Source organism: Miniopterus natalensis, chromosome 1 (assembly GCF_054644295.1).
Source record: "Miniopterus natalensis isolate mMinNat1 chromosome 1, mMinNat1.hap1, whole genome shotgun sequence".
Taxonomy (NCBI): domain Eukaryota; kingdom Metazoa; phylum Chordata; class Mammalia; order Chiroptera; family Miniopteridae; genus Miniopterus; species Miniopterus natalensis.
Genome location: NC_142081.1, coordinates 200,748,643 through 200,772,127, shown reverse-complemented (window position 1 = coordinate 200,772,127; position 23,485 = coordinate 200,748,643). Strand labels below are relative to the sequence as shown.

Below are 23,485 nucleotides of genomic sequence, written 5' to 3'. Positions count from 1 at the left end.
CACTTGATAAGAACCTGCTGACTAAATGAAGGTTATGTTTGTAATTACTCATACTTGCAATGCCTTACCTTTGTTCCCAGTGCTTGATCCCTCCCATCTTCAGGCAGTGCTGAACACCACGCACTGGACTTGCCAACCACGTCCGCAGCTTTTAAAAGCACAAAGAAAGGAGAGGCAGTAAAGAAACACTGACATCTGAGCCATATAATGAGTGTGCTATCTACTCATTGTTTACTTACTTAAAACATCACCATAAAATTCACAACCAAAATGCCTGTTACCATTGTAATGACAATTTATATAAAGTGTTTTCAAATTAACTGGAGGCAGATCCATGTAATCATGAAATGTTTATTAAACGTCACTACCTGGTATTTATATTTGAATACTTGATTCTGAAAACCCCTGTAAGCAACCCTGTAAGTATTAAAGGTTTGAGGAAATTCTTAGGCTGAATAGTATTGCGATGGAACAAATAGAGATTCAGTAGAACATCATTAATACAAAATTCTGATTTAAATGTGGCCTTAATTTTAATAAGCCTGGGTTGAACAGTAAGTGATGGAATCTGGATCCAACCTCAGGCAACAGGACTCAGGAGTCTGTGCTCATAGCCACTGTGACATATGTTCCCTCTACAGCAACAACCACCACCAAGAAATGCAAACGCAGGAACGCTTTCATTTACAATAGAAAAAAGTTATACTTAGGATAAAGTTACAAGAAAGGGACAAGGTGCCCAGCCGGCATGGCTCAGCAGTTGAGCATCAACCTAGGATCCAGGAGATCGAGGTTCAATTCCCAGTCAGGGCACATGCCCAGGTTTCGGGGTCGATCCTAACAAGGGGCGTGCATCAATTTTCATCATTGATGTTTCTCTCTCTCTCCCCCTCTTCCTTCCTCGCTCTGAAATCAATAAAAACACATTTTTTTAAAAATTCAATTTTCTTTTAAAAACCTGTAAAAAAAAAAAGGGACAAGGTACTCAATCATTAAAACTTAAAATCTTATGAAATCGCATAAAATAATATCTATACAAATGGGAAAACATAGCATTGGGATATACACAAAATGTTTAATTCTTCCAAACACAAACTTAATGCAGTTTCAATGTCCAAAGCTCTTTTAATTGAAAAAATAATGTCAAAATACATATGAAATGTTAAATGAAAATAGACAAGAAAAGTTACAAAAATAAAAGACTTGCCTTGCCAGATTATCAGAACATACTATAAAGCTGCTGTCATCAAATCCACACGGTACTTGAATAGGAAAAGAGGGAAAGATCCCTAGGTCAGAAGAGAGAATCCAGAAACTGACCCCAAGACTTATGAGACTTGAGTATACAACGAAGATGGTGTTTCAATTAAGCAGCAAAGGACAGATTGAGAAATAGGGACGGTACAACTAGCGGCACTTCTAAAAGAAAACAATACATTGGGAAAACTACCTGGGGCAATGACTACAAAAGGTTAATACTTGTGTTCTACAGCAAGTCTTACACGTGGACAAAAAATGGCAAACAACTCAAAAGAAAATGCAGTAAAAGACAGGAAGAGGCAATACACAAAACAGCAAATAAGCATGATACAATGCTCAAACTCACCAGCGGTCAGGGACATAAACATTAAATATAACTGGAGATGGACTGGAATAGGGAGTTCCATACATTGCTGGTAAAAATGTGGATACAGTAAGTCCTCACTTAACATAATCAATAGATTCTGTGACTTTAAGCAAAGAGACATATAATGGGACCAATTTTACCACAGGCTAATTGGTATAGACAAGATTGAAATTCCTATGGCACCTCATCAAAGTGATAACAAAACTGTGTTGAGGATCTGCTGTAAGAATCTTTTTGGAAAGAAAACTGTCAACACTTACTAAAATTAAAAACATATGCATCACCTTTGGGAGTTGGGAAGAAATGGACTGATCCAAAGGGAGCAAAGATGGGCCTCTTGGGTGCCACTGATGTTCTATTTCTTGATCTGGATGAAGGTTACAGGGGTATTCAGTTTGTGAAATTTTGAGCTATAACTTTAGGATGTGCCCTGTGTGTGTGTGTGTATAAACATGCATACCTGTAACCTCAATTACAAAAACAGACTTAAAATATATAAATCATCTAAACGAACAACCTCACTCCCGGCTTTCTGTTTCATAGAAATATATGCAACAGTAAACAGGTTTAAATCGAAACATTTATGGCAGTGCTGCTTTATGGCAAAGGACTGAAAACAAAGCAGATACCAGTCAAGAGGGAAGTCGATGAATAAGCTGTGTAACACCCACACTGAAGCACATACCCTTGAAAAAAAGTACTTAGAGCTCTATCGGTTGACTTGAAGATGCAGAAACCAGTAAAAATATGATCCCATTTTTAATTTATTTAATATATTTTTATTGATTTCAGAGGGAGGAAGGGAGAGGGGGAGAGAGGGAGAAACATCAATGATGAAGGAGTCATCATTGGTCGGCTGCCTCCTGCTCAGCCCCAACTGGGGATAGAGCCTACAACCCGGGCATGTGCCCTGAACAGGAATCAAACCGAGATCTCCTGGATCCTAGGTCAATGCTCAACCGCTGAGCCATGCCCAACTGGGCTGATCCCTTTTTTAAAATCAGTGAGCAAATCTCCCCATAAGTGTACATGAGTATGTTATACATGGACAATGGCACAGGTGTTACCCCGGGCAGCCACCTAGGAGATGAAAGTTTCTGTTCAGAAAGGCTGCTAGGGAGTCCTCCTTAAAAAAAACCCACAAAAACACAGAAACAAACAGGATCGAAGTCTGCAGGGGAGTGAAGGAAGGAGGACTGGGCCTAGATGCAGTCACTACAAAGGCCTGTTCTGGAGCTGACATGGCCCTGCAGAGTTGTCCCCTGTTGAGTCTAGAAAGCTGGGTCTTTATACCCAGCACCAACCAGTCATTGGACTGGTTGCTCCTGGGAAAGTGATGTGTCCTTGAGCCAAGCAGCTCTTTGCAGCTGAGGCAGTCACCAGGACACGCTGTGTTGTGAGCAGTCCACCAGCAAGGACCCAGTCCCTGGGGCGCTGGTTTCCCACACAGGCTGGGCATCCAGTGCTCACTACAGTCCTAGACTGAGGCTCACTACCTGCTGCTCACAGCCACTTGTTCAGATGCCTTTTGGAGCTGCTACTTGAGGATTCTGGTGGCCTTCTTCCTGAAGGAAGCTTTTTTTTTTAACCCTCACCTGAGGATATTTTTTTTCTATTGCTTTTCAGAGAGAGTGAGGGAGAGAGAGAGAAACATTGATGTGAGAGACACACATCGCTTGGTTGCCTCCTGCATGACCCAGGCGGGAATGGAGCCTGCAAACAAGATATGTGCCCTCGGTCGGAATCAAATCCAGAATCCTTCAGTCCTCAGGCCGACACTCTAACCACTGAGCCAAATCGGCTAGGGCAATGGAGGAAACTTTTAAAAGGAGGGGTAATGGCACTGCAGCTGGTCTCACAGTTGCAAACGATATTTGCCTCCCTCTCTATGACCCATCTTAAGGTCCCCTCGCCCTGGCTGAGCAACTGATGGAGTCACCAAACCCTCATTCCTGAGAGGTGTAAGCCCCTGATCACCATGCCCTTGCTCAGGCCATGGCCGATGTGTGTGCTGTGCAATTTGGGCAGGGGACCAAGAGGTGACCAATCGTATCGCCTTGGTGCCAAGTATGTTTCCCTACCCCCATTACATAACAACAGCGCTAACTTATGCCCAGGAGGTTCATCTGGAGTGGGATGGAGATGGCATTCCTTGCCTGCCTGTCTCTTCGCATAAGGAATTTGAAAAGACCGGGTGGCGGCTGGACCTTGGAATTGAATGGTAATCTTCCTGTGCCCTTCCCTGGTGGGTTGCATCTCAGGGAGTCAGGACAACCTGCTGAACCCAGGGTGTTGGTAAGCATGGCCACTCCTACTTCCACCTCTTGGTTCCCAGACCCCATAATTGTACACACGTGGGACACTGCACCCTGGAGCGTCCTGCTCCATCACTGCAGGCGTCATCCCCGGCACCCAAGCTGTGCCTGCTACAGGCCACTCCACCACTCTATCAGGCTGCTGTTTACGGATGTGTGGCTGTGAGGGAGGCTCAGTCCCACGAACATACACCCACTGCAGCCCCTCTGCTGTAAAGTGGACCCCTACGTCTAACATGACTCTAAGCGGGATTCTGTGTCAGTGGACTGAACACTCTGTGAGCCTTGGATAACAGAGCTCACTGAGGCCCTGCAAACCCATGCCTGGAACACGTGTCCATTCCAGTCCAGATCAATCTCTGTACCTTTGGGGGTTCAGTGTTGTCAACTTGCCAGTAAAGGACTATTTTCCACAGAGGGTGGTACTACTGGGGACTCACGTTTGGTCTGTGTTGGAAGGTTGGACATTCAGTGACACAACAGCTAGATCAGCCCTGGTGAGGGAGAACACCATGCTGTTGGGCCCACACACAGCGTCCACCCCAGCCTCACAGTTACTCCATTAAAGAGCCCTGGGTGCCTGTACTGGGACAGCAGACGACAGAGGCTGGTGGACATCAACTGGCCAAGTCTAATTTTGTTCCTTCATTCAGCACTCTACCTTAGGTAGCGGCTCCCCATGTCAGCTATTACCATATTCTTTAGACTGCTCTTCACTCCTTGGCAGCTAATCCCACTACTATTTAAAATTCTTTAAATGTTCCCTGTTCAAATTACTATAGTTCTGTTCCCTGACTGACCCGTAAATTCATACTCCCTTAACAGGCCCAGTACCTCCTAGCCAGGTCATATTGACTTAATGGCCAGGAGGGAAGGAGGCTGCAGTTCCTGAGGGGCATATATTCCTTTTCAAGACAGAAGCCTCTTGCATGTGGGGGTGGAGCAAGCCAATTCTGCAGGTGCCAGGGATACCTGGGATTCAAGACTTAAATGCACCAATCCACATTAACAGAAGAGCAGCCACTTCTGCAGGTGCCCGGGATACTTGGGATTCAAGACTTAAATGCACCAATCCACATTTCAGGGTCTGGTCTCTCTCCCTGACCAAGGCCTTGAACTTGAGGTAGCACACCTGCCAGGGCTAAGTGAGAATCCAACCTTCTCTGGAGCTCGAAGGTAGGCAAGTCTTAGGACTACTGTCCTGGGGCTGCAGGCGGTCTACTTTTAGGCTACCAGGGAAATTATCACATGTAGCCTTTAACTGCTAAATTATCATTCTCAGCCTTTGTCTTCCCAGCCACAGCCACCAATCCCACTGTCTTCCGTGCAGTACTGTCCCAGCAGCCGGGGCAACAGCTCCCACTGATACAGACCAAACACCCCTAGTCAAAGTTTTAAGTGCACTGCTGCCATTCAGATTCCAACTACAACTGTGATGAAGTCATCGGTGCCAGCCTACCTCCAAACTCCAAAACACCATGCCTGCTCTCTCAGACCACTCCCTGCACCAGCTGTAGCACATCAGGTTCCCTGGGAACCAGACTAAGCTGTGCCAGCAGGAAGTTTACTGAGGGCTTAGGGGGAGGGGTTGGGGAGCTGAGCAAGAGTTAAAGTACCAAAAACACTTCACAGTAAGTTCTCTAAACTGAGCTGCACAGAATCAAATGCATTAGTTCCAGAAAGGCATCCTGATGATGGAAGAAGTATTTGAACAGAACCTTGTAAAATGTTGACTTCACCACTCAGTTTTGAGTGAAGGAGAGAAAAAAAGGGTAGGTAAAAAGTTTGAAAATGTCACATGTTTGGAAGCTATAGTCAGATCTGAATGGGGCAAAAAGAGGGAAAGTGGAGGGACAGGAGACTAAGATGGGCAGGCAGGGACCAGGTAGGAGAGCATGGGGATGTTTCCAAAGATAAATTTTGCAGAGAGCAAGGACAAGAGCTGAGCTAATTCTTGCAAAGGCAAGACAAAACTGGCAACAAGCTGAAGGCAAATAGCAATTAGGAAACTACTGCAAATCCAAGGAGAGAGAAGGAAGCCCTGAATCAGGGCAGTGTGAACTGAAATCAACACCTGGCAGGGTTCGCTGTGGTTGGACATAAGGGTTTTATGTTTATTGGATAGAAATAAAAATAATGTAATTGTTTTCCATATACTCTTGACTAGAATAAATATAATCAAAATAGATCTGTTTTGTCATTTAGTTATCTGTCTTTAAAATTGCAGATTTCCACGAGATGATGGGAATAAAAAAACACTTCACATAAATGAATTGGACTTTAACAAATATCTACCTTTAGGGGCCTCTAACTCATAATTTGCAATGTCCGTAAAAATATTTTTATTTTCCTGGAAAACACCATATTCACCTCTAAGCTCTATCAAGTTAAAATAAAAAAGAATCTGAAGTTACAACAGCTAAGATCTGGAAATAGCCCAAGTGCCCATGAGATGAGTAAATAAAAAAAGCTGTGGGACATTTATACCATGGAATACTATGCAGCTGTAAAGAACAATCCCTTATCCTTTGGGACAGTATGGATGGACCTGGAGAGTATTATGCTAAGTGAAATAAGACAGGCAGAGAAAGACAAACAGCACATAATCTCACTTATATGTGGAATCTAAAGAACTTAATAAACTGATGACCACAGTAGATTCAATGACAGGGAAGCATGGATCAGACTGATGAATCTCACAGGGAAGGAGTGGGGTAGGTGGGGAGAGATTAACCAAAGAACTTATATGTATATATGTATAACTGAAGGACACAAACAATGGTGTGGTGAGGGACTGGGGAGGAGGGTGGGTTAGGGTGGAAGGTGTCAACGGGGAGAAAAAGGGACATCTGTAATATTTTGAACAATTAAAAATAAATAAAACTTCATAAAAGAATCTGGATAAATGTGTACTAGAAAAATTATTTGCTCTCTGTAGGTACTCAGACAAAACAGACATGTAATCTAATAAATATGTTCTTAACCATATGCATAGCCTATCATAGCACCAGGTCACCTGACAACCTCCCAATCACCCTGAAAACTCCTCCCCGAGTATTTGCCAAAGGCTTTCAGTGGCACCACTGAACAATAAGCAGGTCAGATGAACAACTGAAAATGCAGGTCAGATGAACACCATTCTGAGTCTAGTTTAAAGGTGTAGGTATTGGGTGAAAAGCTGAGCCAGTAGTCACAAAAGACCCAACAACACAATACAATGGCTTCAAGCACAAAAAGTCGGTTTATTTCTCTCAGGCTGAGGTGAGAGGCCCCAGCTGGTACAGCTGTTCATGCAGTCACTCTGGGACCCGGGCTCCCAGCACCATGTCCCACCATCCTCTAGGATACTGTTATCATTTGCAGGGTTGGGAAGGAGTCATTTCAGGTTTCAGCTGTAGGGAAGGCAAGAGGCAGCCAGCTAGGAAGCAAGCTGGATGTTCTCAGGCCTACCCTGGAAATGGCACACACACCCCACTGACAGGAACATGCTGCTTGGCCACCCGTCTGTGAGGAGACTGAGCCATGCAGTCTGATCGTGTGCCTCAGAAAGGAAGGACAGGCTCTGGTGTGGCAAATAAGTAATCTTTGCCAAAAGGCTTTTGGAGCAACACAAAATGTTCATGATGAGGAAGTGAGAGTGGTTGCCAGAAAAAGTCAGGATAATGGTTACACTGAGCAGGGAGAGGGTTTTAAGCGAGAAGGGAATTTTGGTGCTGGCAATGTAAGCGATAGTTACGTGGATGCCCTTATGAATTCCTTAAGCTGTAGTTTTAGTTTTTGCAACATCTTTTTCTTTTTTTTTTCTTCACAGCAAAGGGTTTTAAAATAAAAGATCAATCTTGCAAGAAGTTTATACAGTCCAATCCTTACTGGATATGTATCTTGAAATACCTTAGTCTAGCAGATCAGAAAAGTAGGCCCCAAAGTGATATATAACAAAAATGTTTGGTTTTACTTTAGTGTTTGTAATATCAAATATTTGTAGCTTATTTCCATTGATTTCTGAGTTCAAGTTTTATATTTGGTATGAAATGAGCTTTCAGAAATTAAACGCTAATTTATAATATTTTACTTTTAAGATAAGAACAGCTCAGGCCCGGCTGGTGTGGCTAAGTGACTGAGCACTGACCCATGACCAGGTGACCTTTTGATTCCCGGTCAGGGGACATGCCTGGGTTTTGGACTTGATCCCCACAGTGAGGGGCTTGCAGGAGGCAGCCGATGAATGACTCTCTCTCATCATTGATGTTTCTAACTCTCTCTCCCTCCCTCTCTCTCTCTGGCCAGCTAGGAAGCAAGGTGGATGTTTTCAGGCCAATAAAAACATTTAAAAAAAAAAAGAACAGCTTGGCATGTGAAAAAGAGTCCTAGAATCATTAGGTCTTACATCCAGCATCATTCATCAGTAACCCACTAACAATCCAACTTTAATTCCTATGAAATAATAAAACGAGTGGAACTCAGTGGCAGACTCTAAGGTGGTCCCATGACCCATGCCTTCTAGTATTCATGTCCTTGTAAACTCCTTCCCCCAAGTGCAGGTGGGACTTATTGACTCACTTCTAAACAACAGAATAAAGATGAGGTGATGGGACATTTGTGATTATGCTACATAAACCTGTAAGGTCAGTCTTGCTAGGGACACACTCTTGCTGGCTTTCAAAAAGCCAGCACCTATATGATGAAAAGCTGACTATGGCCAGAACCACGAAGAAAGGAAATGAATTCAGCCAAGAACTGTGCGAACTTGGAAGTGAATGCTTCCTTATTCGAGCCTCAGATGAGACTCCAGCCCTGGCTGACACCTGCACTCTAGCACTGCAGAGGTCTCAGCTAAGCTGTACCCAGGATCCTGACCCACAGAAACTGTGAGATAACAAATGTGTTGTTTTAAATCACTAAGTTTGCAGTAATTGTGTTATGTAACAACAGATAATACAGAATCCCTGTGAACATCCACTTGTTCCAAATACCAAACACCTGACAAAAAACAAAAACTTATCTCTTTCCATTACCTACTCAATAAATTTATGAAAACTAGGGCTTTAACAGGGTATTTTAAGAACATGACAAGAGAGTTCATGAGATGGGCTGACTGCCAGAAATTTCTCTCAACAGAGACATTATAACTAACTACCAGAGGCATTTCATTATTAGTTTTTGAAGGGAAGTGCGTTTCCACCTGTCAAGTGCACACTGCTTTTATTTTAGAAAGTATACAGAATAAAGGAGAAAGCTCTTTGATGTTTAATTTATTTATCTTTCTTTACTATTCCCCCCACCAGCACCATTCTCCTTAAAACACTAGGTATGTAGTCCACATCCAAAAATTCTTACCAATTCCTTTATTGGTAACTTCTATAAGACACACAAACAACAGATGCCTGAATATAAATGTTAAGTGGGATTATATCTTAATTAAGAAACTACATTTATAATAGTGTTTGCATTGTTTGTCAATACTCTCAATTATTTCATCACAATATAATTGCTCAATTATATCTCACTCACTTATAACTTACCCTGGAGAAAACAAACAACTTATTGGCCCAAACTTACAAATTTTAAATAAAAATTACTGCCCTGGCAGGGTAGCTCAGTTAGAGTGTCATCCCCACATGTCAAAGTTGCAGATTCGATCCCTGGTCAGGGCACATACAAGAACCAACCAATGAATGCATAAATAAGTGGAACAACAAATCGATGCTTCTCTGTGTCTTTCTTTTTAAAAGAAGAAAAAATAAGTTAAATAAAAACCACTTGGCTAGTAAAAAAAAAAGAATTCCAAACATTTCACATTTGTGAGCATATGTCACAGCTTTTACTATTATACCACCTCATGAACATATATATAGATTCACTGACCTTTGCCCCCTAAGAGTTTACACATTTCTATGTCAGCATAATATACATATTATCAAAAACACTTCTGTTGTCCACCACACACAATAAGCAAATAGAGTCATCTTCAGTATCCGCGGGGGACTGGTTCTAGGACTCCCAGGGCTACCAAACTCTGTGGGTGCTCAAATCCCTTACATAAAATGGCAAAGTATTTACATATAACCTAAACTGGCATAAAGACTACAGCAGGATATGCCTACACATCACTTCATTTGCATGGACTCAACATAAAGCTGGGTATGTGTCAAATTCAAGTTTTGCTGCTTTCCAGAACTTTCTGGGATTTTTTTTTTTTGCTAATATTTCTATCTGCAGTTGATTGAACGTGCAGATGCAAAACCCATGGATATGGAGGGCTGACTATACTACGTACAGGTTCAATGACCCAAGAGCTAAGGCTGAAGCAACAGGCGCTGTCAAGGAGCCCATATCTTTTGAGGTTACTTAAACAGCTGATCAGATTCTAAGGGAATGTCTGACAGAAATGCCTGGGATAAGGAAAAGTGTGTTACATTTAAAAGCAATTAAGGGCTAAGAGAATGTGAAATTTAGTAAGCTGAAGCTCAGTCATCACTGAATGAGAGGAAAGTGAGGGAAAGCTGGGCTCCATTTGTAGGCCGGCGCTTCCCCACACAACTGAAGTTCTATAGAATAATTTTGCTACATTTCATTTCCAAACCTTAATCTTAAAAGTAACAAAAGACAGAAAGGTTTATAAAAATTACTCACTGTTTTCACTCTCTCTCCAATTCTTAGACTCCACTAAATCACCTGAACGCATAGCAGACATAATCTTCTGAGCAACACTGGAGAGTGGTATCTTACAGAGATCAAAGCCTACAAATGCCTCATAATTTTCCATTTTTCATAAAATCCTAAACATAAGATAAACATAATACCTATATATTAATTTTAAGAATTCAAAATAAGAAACAATTTGAAATTTTTTATGTACTGAGACTTTCATAAAAGTTACTATATTAACAACCAAAGAAATAGGTATAAACTGTCCCCTTTACATATAGGATAGTAAGAAGAAAGCAATGGTTAGGGTCTCATTTGGGGTATTATAAGTAACAAAGTCAAGAACATATTTTCTAGTTAACAAATTGTGAAGCAAGCAATTTACTCAAACACTCCCTGAGGTTTCAAACAGTTGTTAAAAATCTTCAAATACAGCCTGGCTGGGCGTCGCTCAGCGGTTGAGCATCGACCTAGGATCCAGATGATTGGGGTTCGATTCCCAGTCAGGGCACATGCCCGGGTTGTGGGCTCGATCCCCAGTCGGGGGCGTGCAGGAGGCAGTCGATCAATGACTCCCTCATCACTGATGTTTCTCTCTCTCTCTCTCTCTCCTTTCCTCTCTCTGAAATCAATAAAGATATATTTTTTTAAAAAAGAAAAAAAAGCAGGGACCAGTCTTTTAAAAAAAAAAAAGTCTTCAAATATACAAACCCAATAACATAAAAATTATTTTAAACTAACTTGCATAATGACAGACACACAACCTGATATCCTTTCACTTGCACTGCTCAGCTGTACTGAGCCCCTGGACTGAGCAGGTAAAGGTCTGGAAGGGACAGCACAAATCACCAACTAGCTGGTTGGACATCTAACATATTTGGCGCTAAAAAGAATTTTCTATTTCATTGGCCACGAAACCAGGTGACATTATTTTTTCCACATTGCTGAAGAAAATTTTTCATTATCTATTCCAAGGTAGAATTGGGGAAAACAATTTTTTTTTTCAAGCATATTAAGATCTACTTCATAAATTTTAAGTAATGTACAAATACAATATTTGGCAAAATGTTTTTGTTCAACGCACTACAAAAATTATCAGGGCTCATCTGTCACCTATATATACCCATTTCTGATGGTCATAGTTGAAAATTCCCATAAAGATCACCTATAATGTATAGTTTTGAGGTGAAGGGCAGGTTAATATATTCTTAGAGAAGAATATTCTTGAGGGTACCTATATTTTCCTATAAAGCATAAATGGTATGTAACAGAGGCCATGTATAAATCAGGCATTAAAGAAGCATTTGATGTAATAACTAATACTTCATATCAACTCTTAAAATAATTTCTAAATGTCCAAATACTATACTTGTATCCCAACGAATACAGTCCAACATTTAAGTATTTTCACACCAAAGAAACTGATTAAAATAGCACTAAGCATCCTTTGAGCAACCACTTCTAAGGAATTTCAAAATTTCATTTGAATGTCATTCATGTGTAAGTCACACTGAAGTTAAAGCAGTGCTGAAATGTCTTGCAGAAATTTTGACTCCCCAGGACTCAGCCTGTAAAATGAACAATGGCCCAAGGAGACTTGACATTTGTTGTGGTCTAAGTAAGAACATTAAGAGTCTCAAAGTCTATAGCAGAAAATTATGAGAGAATACAATCAGAGTGGCAGAATTTCACTTTACAGACAAATATAGACTTGGCTATTCCATATATTAAGATCTACAGTTTTAACAATGCTGATTCAAAGTTCTACAAAATTAAAAATATTTAACAGCAGAAAATTTATATTTCTAAAAAAAAAAATAGTAAAGGAGAGCTACAACTCTATTAAAAATAATTGCATTTTATAATGCAGTCATCCCTTTTATCCATGAGGAATACATTCCAAGACCCCTGGTGGATGCCTGTAACCAGACAGAATCCTATATACATAGTTTTTTCCTATACAGTGCATACATTTTCACTTAAGGGAAGAATTTTACAGCTTCTCTTTGGTGTGTTCGAATTGCCAGCATCACTGCTCTTGTGCTCTGAGGCATTAAGTGAAGTCAGGGTGACTTGGACACAATCACTGTGATACTGCAACAGCTGATCCAATAACCAAGACAGCTAAGTGACTAACAGGCAGGTAGCACACAGTGTAGACACGATGGATAAAAGGATGGATTCATGTTCCAGACTGGACGGAGCAGGCTAGTGTGAGATTTCAGTGCACTATTCAGAATGGCGCACAATTTAAAACTTATGAATTGTTTTATTTCTGGAACTTTCCACGTAATTTTCAGACCATGGTTGACTTCGAGTAACTGAAACAGTAGAAAGCAAAGCTGCAGATAAGGGGGCTGCTACTGTAATGTGTTTTCCCTATAAGTAAAAAGTTACCAAGACTAAGTGCCACCAAGCAGATGTTCAAATCATATAAAACACTGGTACTCTAAACAAACATGCTATAGAGAGGAAAAAAACAAATTGATATAATACTTGAATTCATTAAATGTCCCATTGACCTCAAATTTAAATTTTTAGTATTTATTAGCTATATTCTCCTAATATGTAAAACATTAAATAACAGCATATATAGTAAAGATCCAGTATTTAGTAATTTTCAATCTTTGAGACCAACAGCCTTAATTTCTGACTGCTTTTCTAAATTCTCCACAATATCTTTCAGATAATCTTCATCTTTAAAAAAATATACATATAATTCTCTTTCCATTTGATGCAGTTTATTAGATGCCAAAATTTTTCTTTTTGTCTTCACATCAGCAAGAATGTCAGTGAGAAGATGATTTAGCTTATTCAGTTGAGACTCAACTTGATTAAACTGCTCTGTTAACTCCTAAAAGGAAAATAAAAATGCTTTTAATGCAAGAGCTCTATTTGCAACACCAATTATAAATTTAAAATGTAACTTACATGGAAAGAATATAAATGATATAATTATTCCCACAATTTTAACAATAAATGAACCTCAAAAATCCATAGGTTTAATATAAATTTTATGTAAGATCAATTGCAACAACTTCTGATAGGCAATTTTAAGTGATTCAAAACAAATTCTTACTCCCTAACAAGTATCTGATATGTAAAAACTGATCTACATATTCATACGTTCAACAAATATTACTGAATGCCTACCATGTTCCAAGTACTGTTTTAGACTCTACGGACTGTAAGAAAGAACACCATCTCCTTCATGGAGCTTACATTCTGATTAATTAATCAAAACTTGATTTAACTTAATCTGTTTGTTCTACACATAAGAGGAACCGAGAAAGCCTTGAAATAAAGCAATTACCAATAAAAAATTACCTCAACAAAAATCTCTATTTTTCCTTTTTCAAGTTGTAAAAAAATTACATGACATTCAACAATCTTCCTCACTTTCTAACATTAAAAGCAGCTTATTAACAAGTTTCCATGGCTTTCTAATCAAGTATTCTGCTACTATAAATTTACAGCCAGTATTACCTACCAAAGAGGTTCTCAGAAAACCGGTAGCTCTAACTACCTCATAACCTTCCACAGCTTCTCAGCATGGGCCACAAGCATGGTCATAACCTGGGGTGCTTGTTATGAAAACAGATTCTTGTACCACATTCCACACTAAGTTACTCAAGCGCTGCAACAGGAACAGGAAGCTACATTTCAACAGGCTCCCTGATGATTCTAATGTACAAGATCAAGAATGACAGCTTAGCCCCACCAGCGTGGCTCAGTGGTTGAGTGTCAACCCATGCACCGAAAGGTCACTGGTTCGATTCCCGGTCCAGGATATACCTAGGTTGCGGGCTCAATCCCCAGCAGGAGGCGTGGAGGAGGCAGCTGATATTTTTCTCTCATCACTGATGTTTCTCCCCCCACCCACTCTCTCTGAAATCAATGGAAAAAGTATCCTCAGGTGAGGATTAGCAAAAAAAAAAAAAAGTAATCAAGAGAGTGATAAATGATATAAAAAGACAAGCAACAAATAAGGAGTAAATACATAACACATATATAACAAAGGATTGGCATTTAAAACATAAATATATCCTACAACATTTTTTTAAAAATATATCTTTATTAATTTCAGAGAGAGGAAGAGGGGATGGAGGGAGGGGTGGAGAGAAACATCAATGATGAAAGAGAGTCATTGATTGGCTGCCTCCTGCACATCCCCAACTGGGGATTGAGCCCGCAACCCGGGCATGTGCCCTGACAGGGAATTGAACCCCGACTGCCTGGAACCCAGGTTGATGCTCAACTGCTGAGCCACGCCCGGCCGGGCATGAACATTATTTTTTAAAGCATTTTTAATTACTACAGCAAGCACCCACCTGATCACTAAGCAAAAGCTGGTTTCCTCCTTGATACAAAGCACCACGAAGCAGGTCCACATCATTCTTCAGTCTGGACAGAAAGGAAGAATGTTCTTGAGCAGATACTGCCAATTGATCTTGTACTAAAGAAACATCCTGTTTTAATTTCTCAGCCATTTCCTCCAGGTTTCCATGGGTTATAAACAATTCTTTTTTCTTATTCTCTCCTTCTAAAAGCTGATAGAGCCTAAAATGTGGAAAAAAAAATTAGAGAGAAAAATCCCGCAAATCAGTAGTTTTCAAAATTACAATCTACTCCATGGGGGTATCTTTGGGGATAGCTAACAACTTAAAAAATATTAATCTGTCTGCTGTTAAACCAAGCAACTGAAAACATTCCAACTAAAATACTATCTCATTAGAGAAATACATTCAAATTATTGTATATGAATCCCCAGTTTTCCCATATAAAAATATAAAATTTTTAAACTTTAAACAGCCATTAACCAACTTCAGACAAAGTACATTTCAGAGATACCTTCCAAGAAAACACTTCTTTCACAGAATACAACTATGATGTAGCAGAAATAGCAACGAACTTGAAATAAAAGCCCATGGCCTAAGTTCTGGCTGTTATGTGAAACCAAGGTTAAGTCAACCCCAATACTTAATGTTCACATTAATATCTACCTATGTTAAAAAGTGGTAGTGGATTTAAAAGAGAATATCTGAAAATATAAAAAATGAAAAATGTGCCCAGCCAGTGTGGCTTAGTGGTCGAGCATCTATCCATGCACTAAGAGGTCACTGGTTTGATTCCTGGTCAGGGCACAAGCCAGGGTTTCAGGCTCAAACCCCAGTAGGTGGCATGCAGGAGGCAGCCGACAGATGTTCGCCTAGCATCAATGTTTTTCTCTCTCTCTTCTCTCCCTCTCTCTAAAACCAATAAAAACATATTTTTCTTAATGTAAAATGTTTAAAAAGTAAACAATAAAGAGCTACATAAATAGTAATAGCAAACTTGCTACTCCAGTCTTGTCCATATTTGGTTGACTAAATTTCTGATGAGCCATGAGGCAACTTTACCATTTCACACATTAATGGCAGAAAAATCCTACTGGGCAAATGAAAAAATGAGAGGCAGCACCTTCTCTACGTATCTGACCAAAAGGGTATCTGACCAAAAGGGTATGCTCTTTTCCTTATAATTATATATGTTTAATTATTTTAACAAGTTACAACAGACCTCATAAAATTGGTCAAGCCCAAGGCTGCCAACTTCGTTCTTGTCAAAACTACACTATTCCAGCGGGCGCCATTCACATATATCATGATGTCAATGCCACCCTCTGGAATTGTGCAATGAAGCAGCCCTATCTATGCCCCTGATTTCATTAACAAAGTAAAAGAATTAAGATTATTTTCTTGTCCTAGAAAAAAATTAGTAGGATCCATATTTTTGAGGCCTTTGACTTTAGCCTTCCCTCTCTACTCCCTTCTCCAAATGCAGCCAATTCTCTGCCCAGCAATGCCTACTGTACATAAACTGTATCCAAACCTCCTGCCATAAACTCCTGCCCCCAATCTAAAATAAGGGCTGAATAACGATGCTAAAGGTAAGGCCTGGTACATACTCATTCCTCCAACCCAATCCTCTCAGCTCTACAGAAGCTACTCCCACATTTAACATGAACGGTAAAGGGAGCAAAGCATTAAAAAGGAGAAAGAGGCATATGAAAGTTAAATAAAAAGGCCAAAAACAAAGTGCAAATCATTTTTAACCTTCCACAATTTCGGTTCAAACTCTCTCTAGTATTTTACAAAACAAAAGGGAAAATACTCACTACAGAAACGATGAAGCCTACCTGTGAGCAGAATAATCCTTGGTATCGATGGTATTCCTTGGATTTATCTGCTGGGATACTGACGGGTCCGCCAGCAGTTCTAATCGCTGACAGAGCATCGTGTTACTTTGGCTAAGTTCTTGAACCAAATTCTCAAGATGACGGTGTACGTCCCAATGCTTCCTCAGTTCAATTTCATATGATAACTGCAGAAGTTCAAATGATGCCTTTTGCTTTATCAACTGGTTTAAAACTAACTCTTGTCTTGCTGTGTAATAGTCTTGTTTGGCAATCTGCAGATCAAAATCTCCCTTCACAACTGGCATATTCAATAACTGGGCATTTTCTTTTACCACAGCAGGCAAACTTTTGTCTTTTATATGAGTAATTTGTTCTTCGAGTTTCAGAATCTGACTGTTCAAGCTAGAAATTTTAGCATCCAAATGACCTTTTCCAAAAGCCTAAACAAAGAAAGCAATTACATTTCAAACTGTAAGAATAAAGTTCAAATAGTTTTAAAATTATTTTCACTTTCTATTTTAGGTTAGCAGATAATATGGTCAATAAAAAAGTAATAATTTCCTATTAGCAAAAGCCAAAATCACAGTTTAAAAAGTGTGGACCAAGTCAAGGGTAAAGCCAGTATGAACTGCTAAATTTTAATGCTATTACTACCACATATATACACTAATGGCTACCAAGTCACAGATCTTGTCATGCTTGTCTTAATCAATAAAAATTATGAGCACACTACTTACTGATTGGAAATGTATGCTATTTAAATTTTTCTCAAAATTAAAATAATCTCAGTAGCTAGTCTCCTAGTATATCAGCTGATTTTGGGAATTCTAAAGAATGACAGGACTTCATAATTATTCCAAAGTTCGTCAGTTACAATAACTAATTTAGTGCTGGTATTCCGTTTCAGAATTTTCTAATTTTTAATTTTATTGAATTTAGAAAGGAAGGGGGAAAGGGAAAGAAGAAGAGGGGGGAGAGGGGAGAGAGAAACATGGACTTGTTATACTTATTTATGTATTCATTGGTTTATTTTTTTATATTATTTTTATTGATTTTTAGATAAGAGAGGAAGGAGAGGAAGAGATAGAAACATCGATGAGAAACATTGATTGGTTGCCTCCTGCAGGACCCCTACTGGGGGAGCAAGCCCACAAATCCTCCACATGTCCTGACTGGAAAACAAACCAGCGACCTATTGGGGTCCACCGGACGGCCAACGCTCAATCCACTGAGCCACACCGGCCGGGCCATTGGTTGATTCTTGTATGTACCCTCAACAGGGACCAAACTAGCAACCTTGGTGCATCATGGCAACGCTCCAACCAACTGAGCTACCCAGCCAGGGCTCAGAAAGTTGTGTTTTTACTCAACGGTCTAGTGGTTAAATTATCAAGAAAGCAAGCTCTCCAAGTTAGCAAGTGGGTATCTGCAACACACCTACACATTCTCAACAAAGAATCAGGGTTTCATTCCACTGAACTGGATCTCTGACCTCATTAGCACCATACTCTCATCAGAGCAAACAAGGCAGCAATAAGGTTCTTGACTCAAAGTTCATACATCATAAAGAAGGAAATTTCAGTGCATCTGTATCTGAAATCAACACAAACTTCAAGTTCATAATACAAAAACATTGTTTAATGTTAGTTATATAATGTGGTTGGGGTTATAATTACTATATCTGCCCTCCACTAATATGAGGATCTCTTTGTATGAAGCACCGACTGTATCGCAACTAAGCACTGAACAAAGAAAGAAACCGTAAGGACTCATTCTATGCCCCTTTCAAAGACACTTGAACATCCCCCATCACTAACAACAATTACACTACCAATCCGGACTCTTTTCTCATACCTACCTTGCTGCTGAGGCTTTGAAGATTCTCCTCTGCCCATTTGATACTCGACTTCATGCTCGAATTGCGTGCTTTCAAGTGAATTAGCTGATGCTGGGCACAAATGTACGCCAGCTGCAGCCTGGCCATCTCCAGCCGTCTCTCCTCGAGGATTTCCTGGTTATCACAAATAGATGGTGCTTGCACATCTAAAAGCTGAAAGTTTTCTTCGTTCGAACTCTCGACCACTTCCTGTACGCCCGGAAAGAACTGCTTCTTGGTGTATAAGGTCAATGCCGCTGTGCTTTGCTCTTCTTGGCTGAGGTATTTTTCCAAGGAAAACTGAGACAGAAACACCCGAGCACTTGTCTCCTGGCCCAAGCTGGACGGCGTGAGGAACGCGGTCAGCTTCGCAACCCCGTCCCTAAGGGCCTCAAGGTCGTTCCTGACCTTGGCGATGGCGGCCTTCAGAGCCCCTTGGCTCTGCTGCAGCGTCCTCGCGGCGGCCGCGTCCCGGGCAGTGACCAGCAGAGACCTGCGCCTCGTTTCCGAGGCCGCCAGCTGGCACTGGCGGCGGCGCTGGATCCTGAGGTCCTTTAACTTCTGCAGCGTCCGAACCTCGCCCTCCAGCCTCCGCAGCTCCCGGTCCTGCGGGGCAGGCGCCCCCAGGCTGGCGGTCTCGCAGGTGCCGAGCGCCTCGGCCAGCGCCGCGCCGTCCAGGACGGGCCGCCCCGAGCGCTCCAGCGCCCCGAAGGCCGCCAGCTCCTCCGGCGACAGCGCGTTCCGCTCGCTCACGGCGCCGCAGAACCACCTCAGGAACGACGCGCCCTCCGCGGCCTCGAACAGCCAGTCGAAATCCTCCCCGTTCAGGGCGCCCGCGCGGGGATAGCCGATTTTCCGCAGCGTTTCCACGAAGTCTCTCCCACAACTCATGGCTTAGCTACTCGAGCGTCTGTCCCCGCCGGGCACAGGGTGTCGCTGCTTAGAAAATAAATCCAAATGCAGAGCAGTACTAACGTTCGGTCCGCAGAGAAGGGGAAAACTTCGGAATGTACGACGACTTCTCCTAGGGGAGGAAAACACAAGGTCAGGCCCCAGGAGGGCGACTTGAAAAGGACCCGCAGTCAGGGTCAGCGACTCGGGACCTCGGGCCGAGGCCGGGCAGCGCGCGCTCCCGCCGGGCGGGGCCTCGACGCCGGGCGCGTCCAGGGGAGACCCGCCTCCCCAGGCCGGGGGTGTCCAGGGCGGAACAGCAGCCGAGGCCGGCCCGCGGCCGCCCCCCGCCTCCTACCTAAGGGCAGAAATACGCGCGGTCAACGGAACCGCCCCGGCCGCGGAGCCGGCCTCCGCCGCTCGCGCCGGTCACCGTCCGGACAGGGCCACCCGGTGCCGGGAAGCCGACGCCTCGGGACCCGGCGGGACCCGGCGGGACGAGGCGGAACGACCTAACGCGCCAGCGCCAGCGGGGGGCGGGTCTGCCACTCACTGAGGGCTCGGCCCGGGTCCGTGTCCGTGAAACACGCGTCCACACGCCACCGAGGCGGCGCCAAGACGATCCGCACAACCCGCCCCGGGACGACTGGCGCTGCGGCGCTCGGGGCGCCCGCCCGCGTCCCCCCCGAACCGCGCCCCGAACCTCAACCGCGGCCCCTCGCTCTCCCGCCCGCGTCCCCACCGCGCCCCGAAGCTCAACCGCGTCCCCCCCGCACCCCGAACCTGAACCGCGGCCCCTCGCTCTCCTGCCCGCGCACCCCCCGAACCGCGCCCCGAACCTCAACCGCGGCCCCTCGCTCTCCCGCCCGCGTCCCCCCCGAACCGCGCCCCGAACCTCAACCGCGGCCCCACCGCGCCCCGAACCTCAACCGCGGCCCCTCGCTCTCCTGCCCGCGCACCCCCTACCGCGCCCCGAACCTTAACGGCGGCCCCTCACTCTCCCGCCGCCACTAGCGCTGCCCCGCGGCCTCCGCCCTTCCCCGCGGCCCCGGCTTCCCGACTAAGCCGGGCAGCCGCTGCCCCCCGCTCCCCAGGGGCGCCCGGAGAAACGAGGCGGCGGCCGGGCGGTCGGCGCCGCCCCCACAGCCCGCGCCCCGCGCCGCCCGGAACCGGGAGCCCGACGACGCTCACCTCAGGAAGGTCCGTCCGCGCCCCTCGGCTGCCGCCGCCGCGCTCCGCGCCTCGCACTGCCTCACGGGAGCGCATCACCGCGCGCGCGCAGACGACCCAGTCCCCGCCGCGGGGCGACCGTCTGCGTAGGCGCAGAGGGCGGGCAATTCCTAGCAGGGCGCGAGCTGATTGGCTTCCTGCCTCGGGGGCGGGCCCGAGGCGGGGCGGGGCCAGGCGCGCAGCGGAGGGGGGACCGAGGGCCAGGGATTCGGCCTCCCGGCCCGCGCGCGGCCCCGACGTCCTGCTGCCCGCTGCCCCGCGCTCTCCCCGCGCGACCGGCTCCTCCGCTCAGTTCAGCTTCCCGCACTCCCGGCCCCAAGCCCCGCGCTGCAGTGAGAGGCTCTCAGGGGACCCGCGGCCGCCGGCGCGTGCACCGCGCCCGCCCTCTCGCCCTCCTGCCGCTGCCCCGCAGCCCCGGCCCGGCGCCCGCGTGCGGCCGCAGCCCCGGGAGACTTCGTGGGAGGGAGCGGGCCCGGTGCCCTCCTGTGGGGCCCCCGCCGAGCGTCCCCCGACGGGCGTCGTCTGCAGTAGCGGGCTGAGCGTCGGCCAGCAGCTGACTTTCTCGCCCCGCGGTCGCGTTTTCAAAACGTAGCTGAAGAAGCCGTTTGGATCTCGGTTTCCGGAGGACGCCGGCGGGCAGCGGGCGGCGCGGGAAGAGCGCCCACGTCCGGCCGGGAAGCCCCGCGCGCTCGGTGGCCGCGCTGAACGCAGACCCTCGGGCTCCTGCGTCTCGGACAGACAGACCGACCGACGGCCGGCTTCTTAGCCGCCGGCCCGGCCGCGCCCGCAGGTGCCCGGCCCCTCCCCACGCGGGGCGAAGGCGGCCCCGAGGCTCCGTGGACCGTGCGCCGCAGCACGTTCGCGCGGGGAGCGCGCGCCGGCCCTGAGTTCAAGGTGCCGGCTCTTCGCTCTTCTGATCCTTCTAAGAGACAGTAGAGCCGAACCGATCTGGAAAGCAAACGCTGGGGAGAGGGGGCCCCTGGGCGGTGCCGGCCTGAAGTGGGGGGGGGAGGCGGGGCCTGCGGGTCGGCTGCGGGGGCCAGGTTGGAGCCCCTGGACCGTAGGACCCCTCCGCCGACGGCGGGGACGGGCTGGGGGGCTGGGGCAGGAGGGAGGAGGGAGGGAGCGAGGGCCTTGCTGCGGAGGCAAAGACTGCAGGGGGGAGAGGAGCCGGAGGACGGGAGATGCGGGGGTGGGAACAGCTCTGCCGGGAGGCTTTGTTTTGTTTTAAGATGGGAGGAACTTGGGGATATTTATAGACTGTGAGGAAGAACTCAGAGGGGACAGAAGTGAAGATGCCAGGCAGGAGAATAGGAAGATCCCTGGGGGCACAGGAGGGGGTTCTAGACCCGCTTCTCCTGGTGACTTCTGGGCCGTTCCCGGCCCGCACGTGCTCCATGCGATTGTGAGTTACTGACCATAGGTAATTGTTTGAGGGATGCTGGCAGGGCCAAAATACATGCATCTATCTATCTATCTATCTATCTATCTATCTATCTATCTATCTATATATATATATATATATAATGTATATCACCACCCATAAGAATTAATGGCATCAGGCCCCAGAGCGTAAGTGGCAAGCGACTACAGACTTGGAAAGCTTTCCTTGCAAACTTGACTTATTAGGGCACTTCTGCACTTGAGGTTGCATTTGGAATGGAGGAAAGCAACTATCTTACTCCCAGGACAAGCTCTCTTTCCTCCAGTCAAAATCATTTGGGGTTTCAGTGGGGTATTTACAAAACCCAGAGGTGAATCCCCTGGGAAAACCCAGGAGAAGGTAACAGACTAAAGAGACCTGGACAGAGCTGTGGCATCACCTGGCTTTCTTTGGCTTTTCTCCTTGCCTCCTTCCCGTAGGAATCTTTTTTCTCTTACTGATGTTGGACAATGTCTTCTCACATGTGTTTAAACTATAGTTGGATGTTAAAGATCATTTGTTTTCAGATGTCCTTTTCAGTGATGATGGCAGGTCTCCGTTTTTCCAGCAATGGGGAGTGGGGGCCGTGTCCAAGCAGCAACAAAAGGGACAACAGGTGGCAAGAGACAGGTGCAGGGGGGCTCTGGTGCACTGGGGAGAGGAGGGAGCTGGCTCTGGGTGCCTGGGGTAGAGGGCAGAGATCCGCCCCCCCCCCCCAGGGCAGAACCCTGGGCCCCTGGGCCAGAGAGCCTGGGGCTGGCTGACTTGGTTTCCAGCTGAGCGAGAAAGTGGCAGTTCTTCCTATTAACCCTTCCTATGCTGAGGAAAGCAGAAGATGCTCATACTTTGGGGTGGGAGGAGAGAAGGAGAAGAGTTTGTTTTCCATCTCATTGACATTCAGGCGGCAAAGGTGAAACCTCAGACCTCAAACTCCGGAGTTCAGCTAGACGGCCTGGGGGGCAGTGGGGGAAGTGGGGATGGTGCAGGGTGGCTGTGGGAGGAAGGGGGCAGCAGAGGGGCCTGGGAGTGGGGATGTGGGTTCATCAGGGGCCTCAGGGCAGGTTGAGGAGGCACAGGCACTGAGCCGAGAGGGGTTGAGAGCCACATGTGCAAGTAGCATAATCCCATTTACATCCTGGAAGATCCAGTGGGCTAGTGTGCCCTGAGGGCCGGCCTGGCTGGGGACTGGGAATGAAGAGAAGGAAACAACATGAAAAGTTGGCTCTCTCCCTGATAAACCCAGATTACGCCAGCACCCAATTTGCACTGCACTTAAGCCCAGCAAAAAATGTGATGG

At 45.3% G+C, this 23,485-nt stretch overlaps 2 protein-coding genes across 2 annotated transcripts in view; both read right to left on the bottom strand.

The window, feature by feature from the left end:
• The window catches only part of POLN (DNA polymerase nu), a 75,864-nt gene extending 63,683 nt beyond the window's left edge, over positions 1–12,181 (bottom strand). The window contains exons 1-2 of the mRNA XM_016195823.2: positions 10,576–12,181; positions 69–148 (exon numbers count right to left, since the gene is read on the bottom strand). Coding sequence (XP_016051309.2) covers positions 69–148; positions 10,576–10,708 — 213 coding nt within the window. The 5' untranslated portion in view covers positions 10,709–12,181. The remainder of the gene's footprint in view (positions 1–68; positions 149–10,575) is intronic.
• An 87-nt stretch (positions 12,182–12,268) lies between these two features.
• Positions 12,269–20,794, bottom strand: HAUS3 (HAUS augmin like complex subunit 3). The gene is made up of 5 exons (XM_087828566.1): positions 20,727–20,794; positions 18,627–19,668; positions 16,769–17,208; positions 14,922–15,150; positions 12,269–13,444 (listed from the first exon to the last, which is right to left on the bottom strand). The coding sequence occupies exons 2-5, from the start codon at positions 19,533–19,535 to the stop codon at positions 13,211–13,213; spliced, it is 1,812 nt and encodes a 603-aa protein (XP_087684692.1). The 5' UTR covers positions 19,536–19,668; positions 20,727–20,794; the 3' UTR covers positions 12,269–13,210.
• Positions 20,795–23,485: the final 2,691 nt, after the last annotated feature.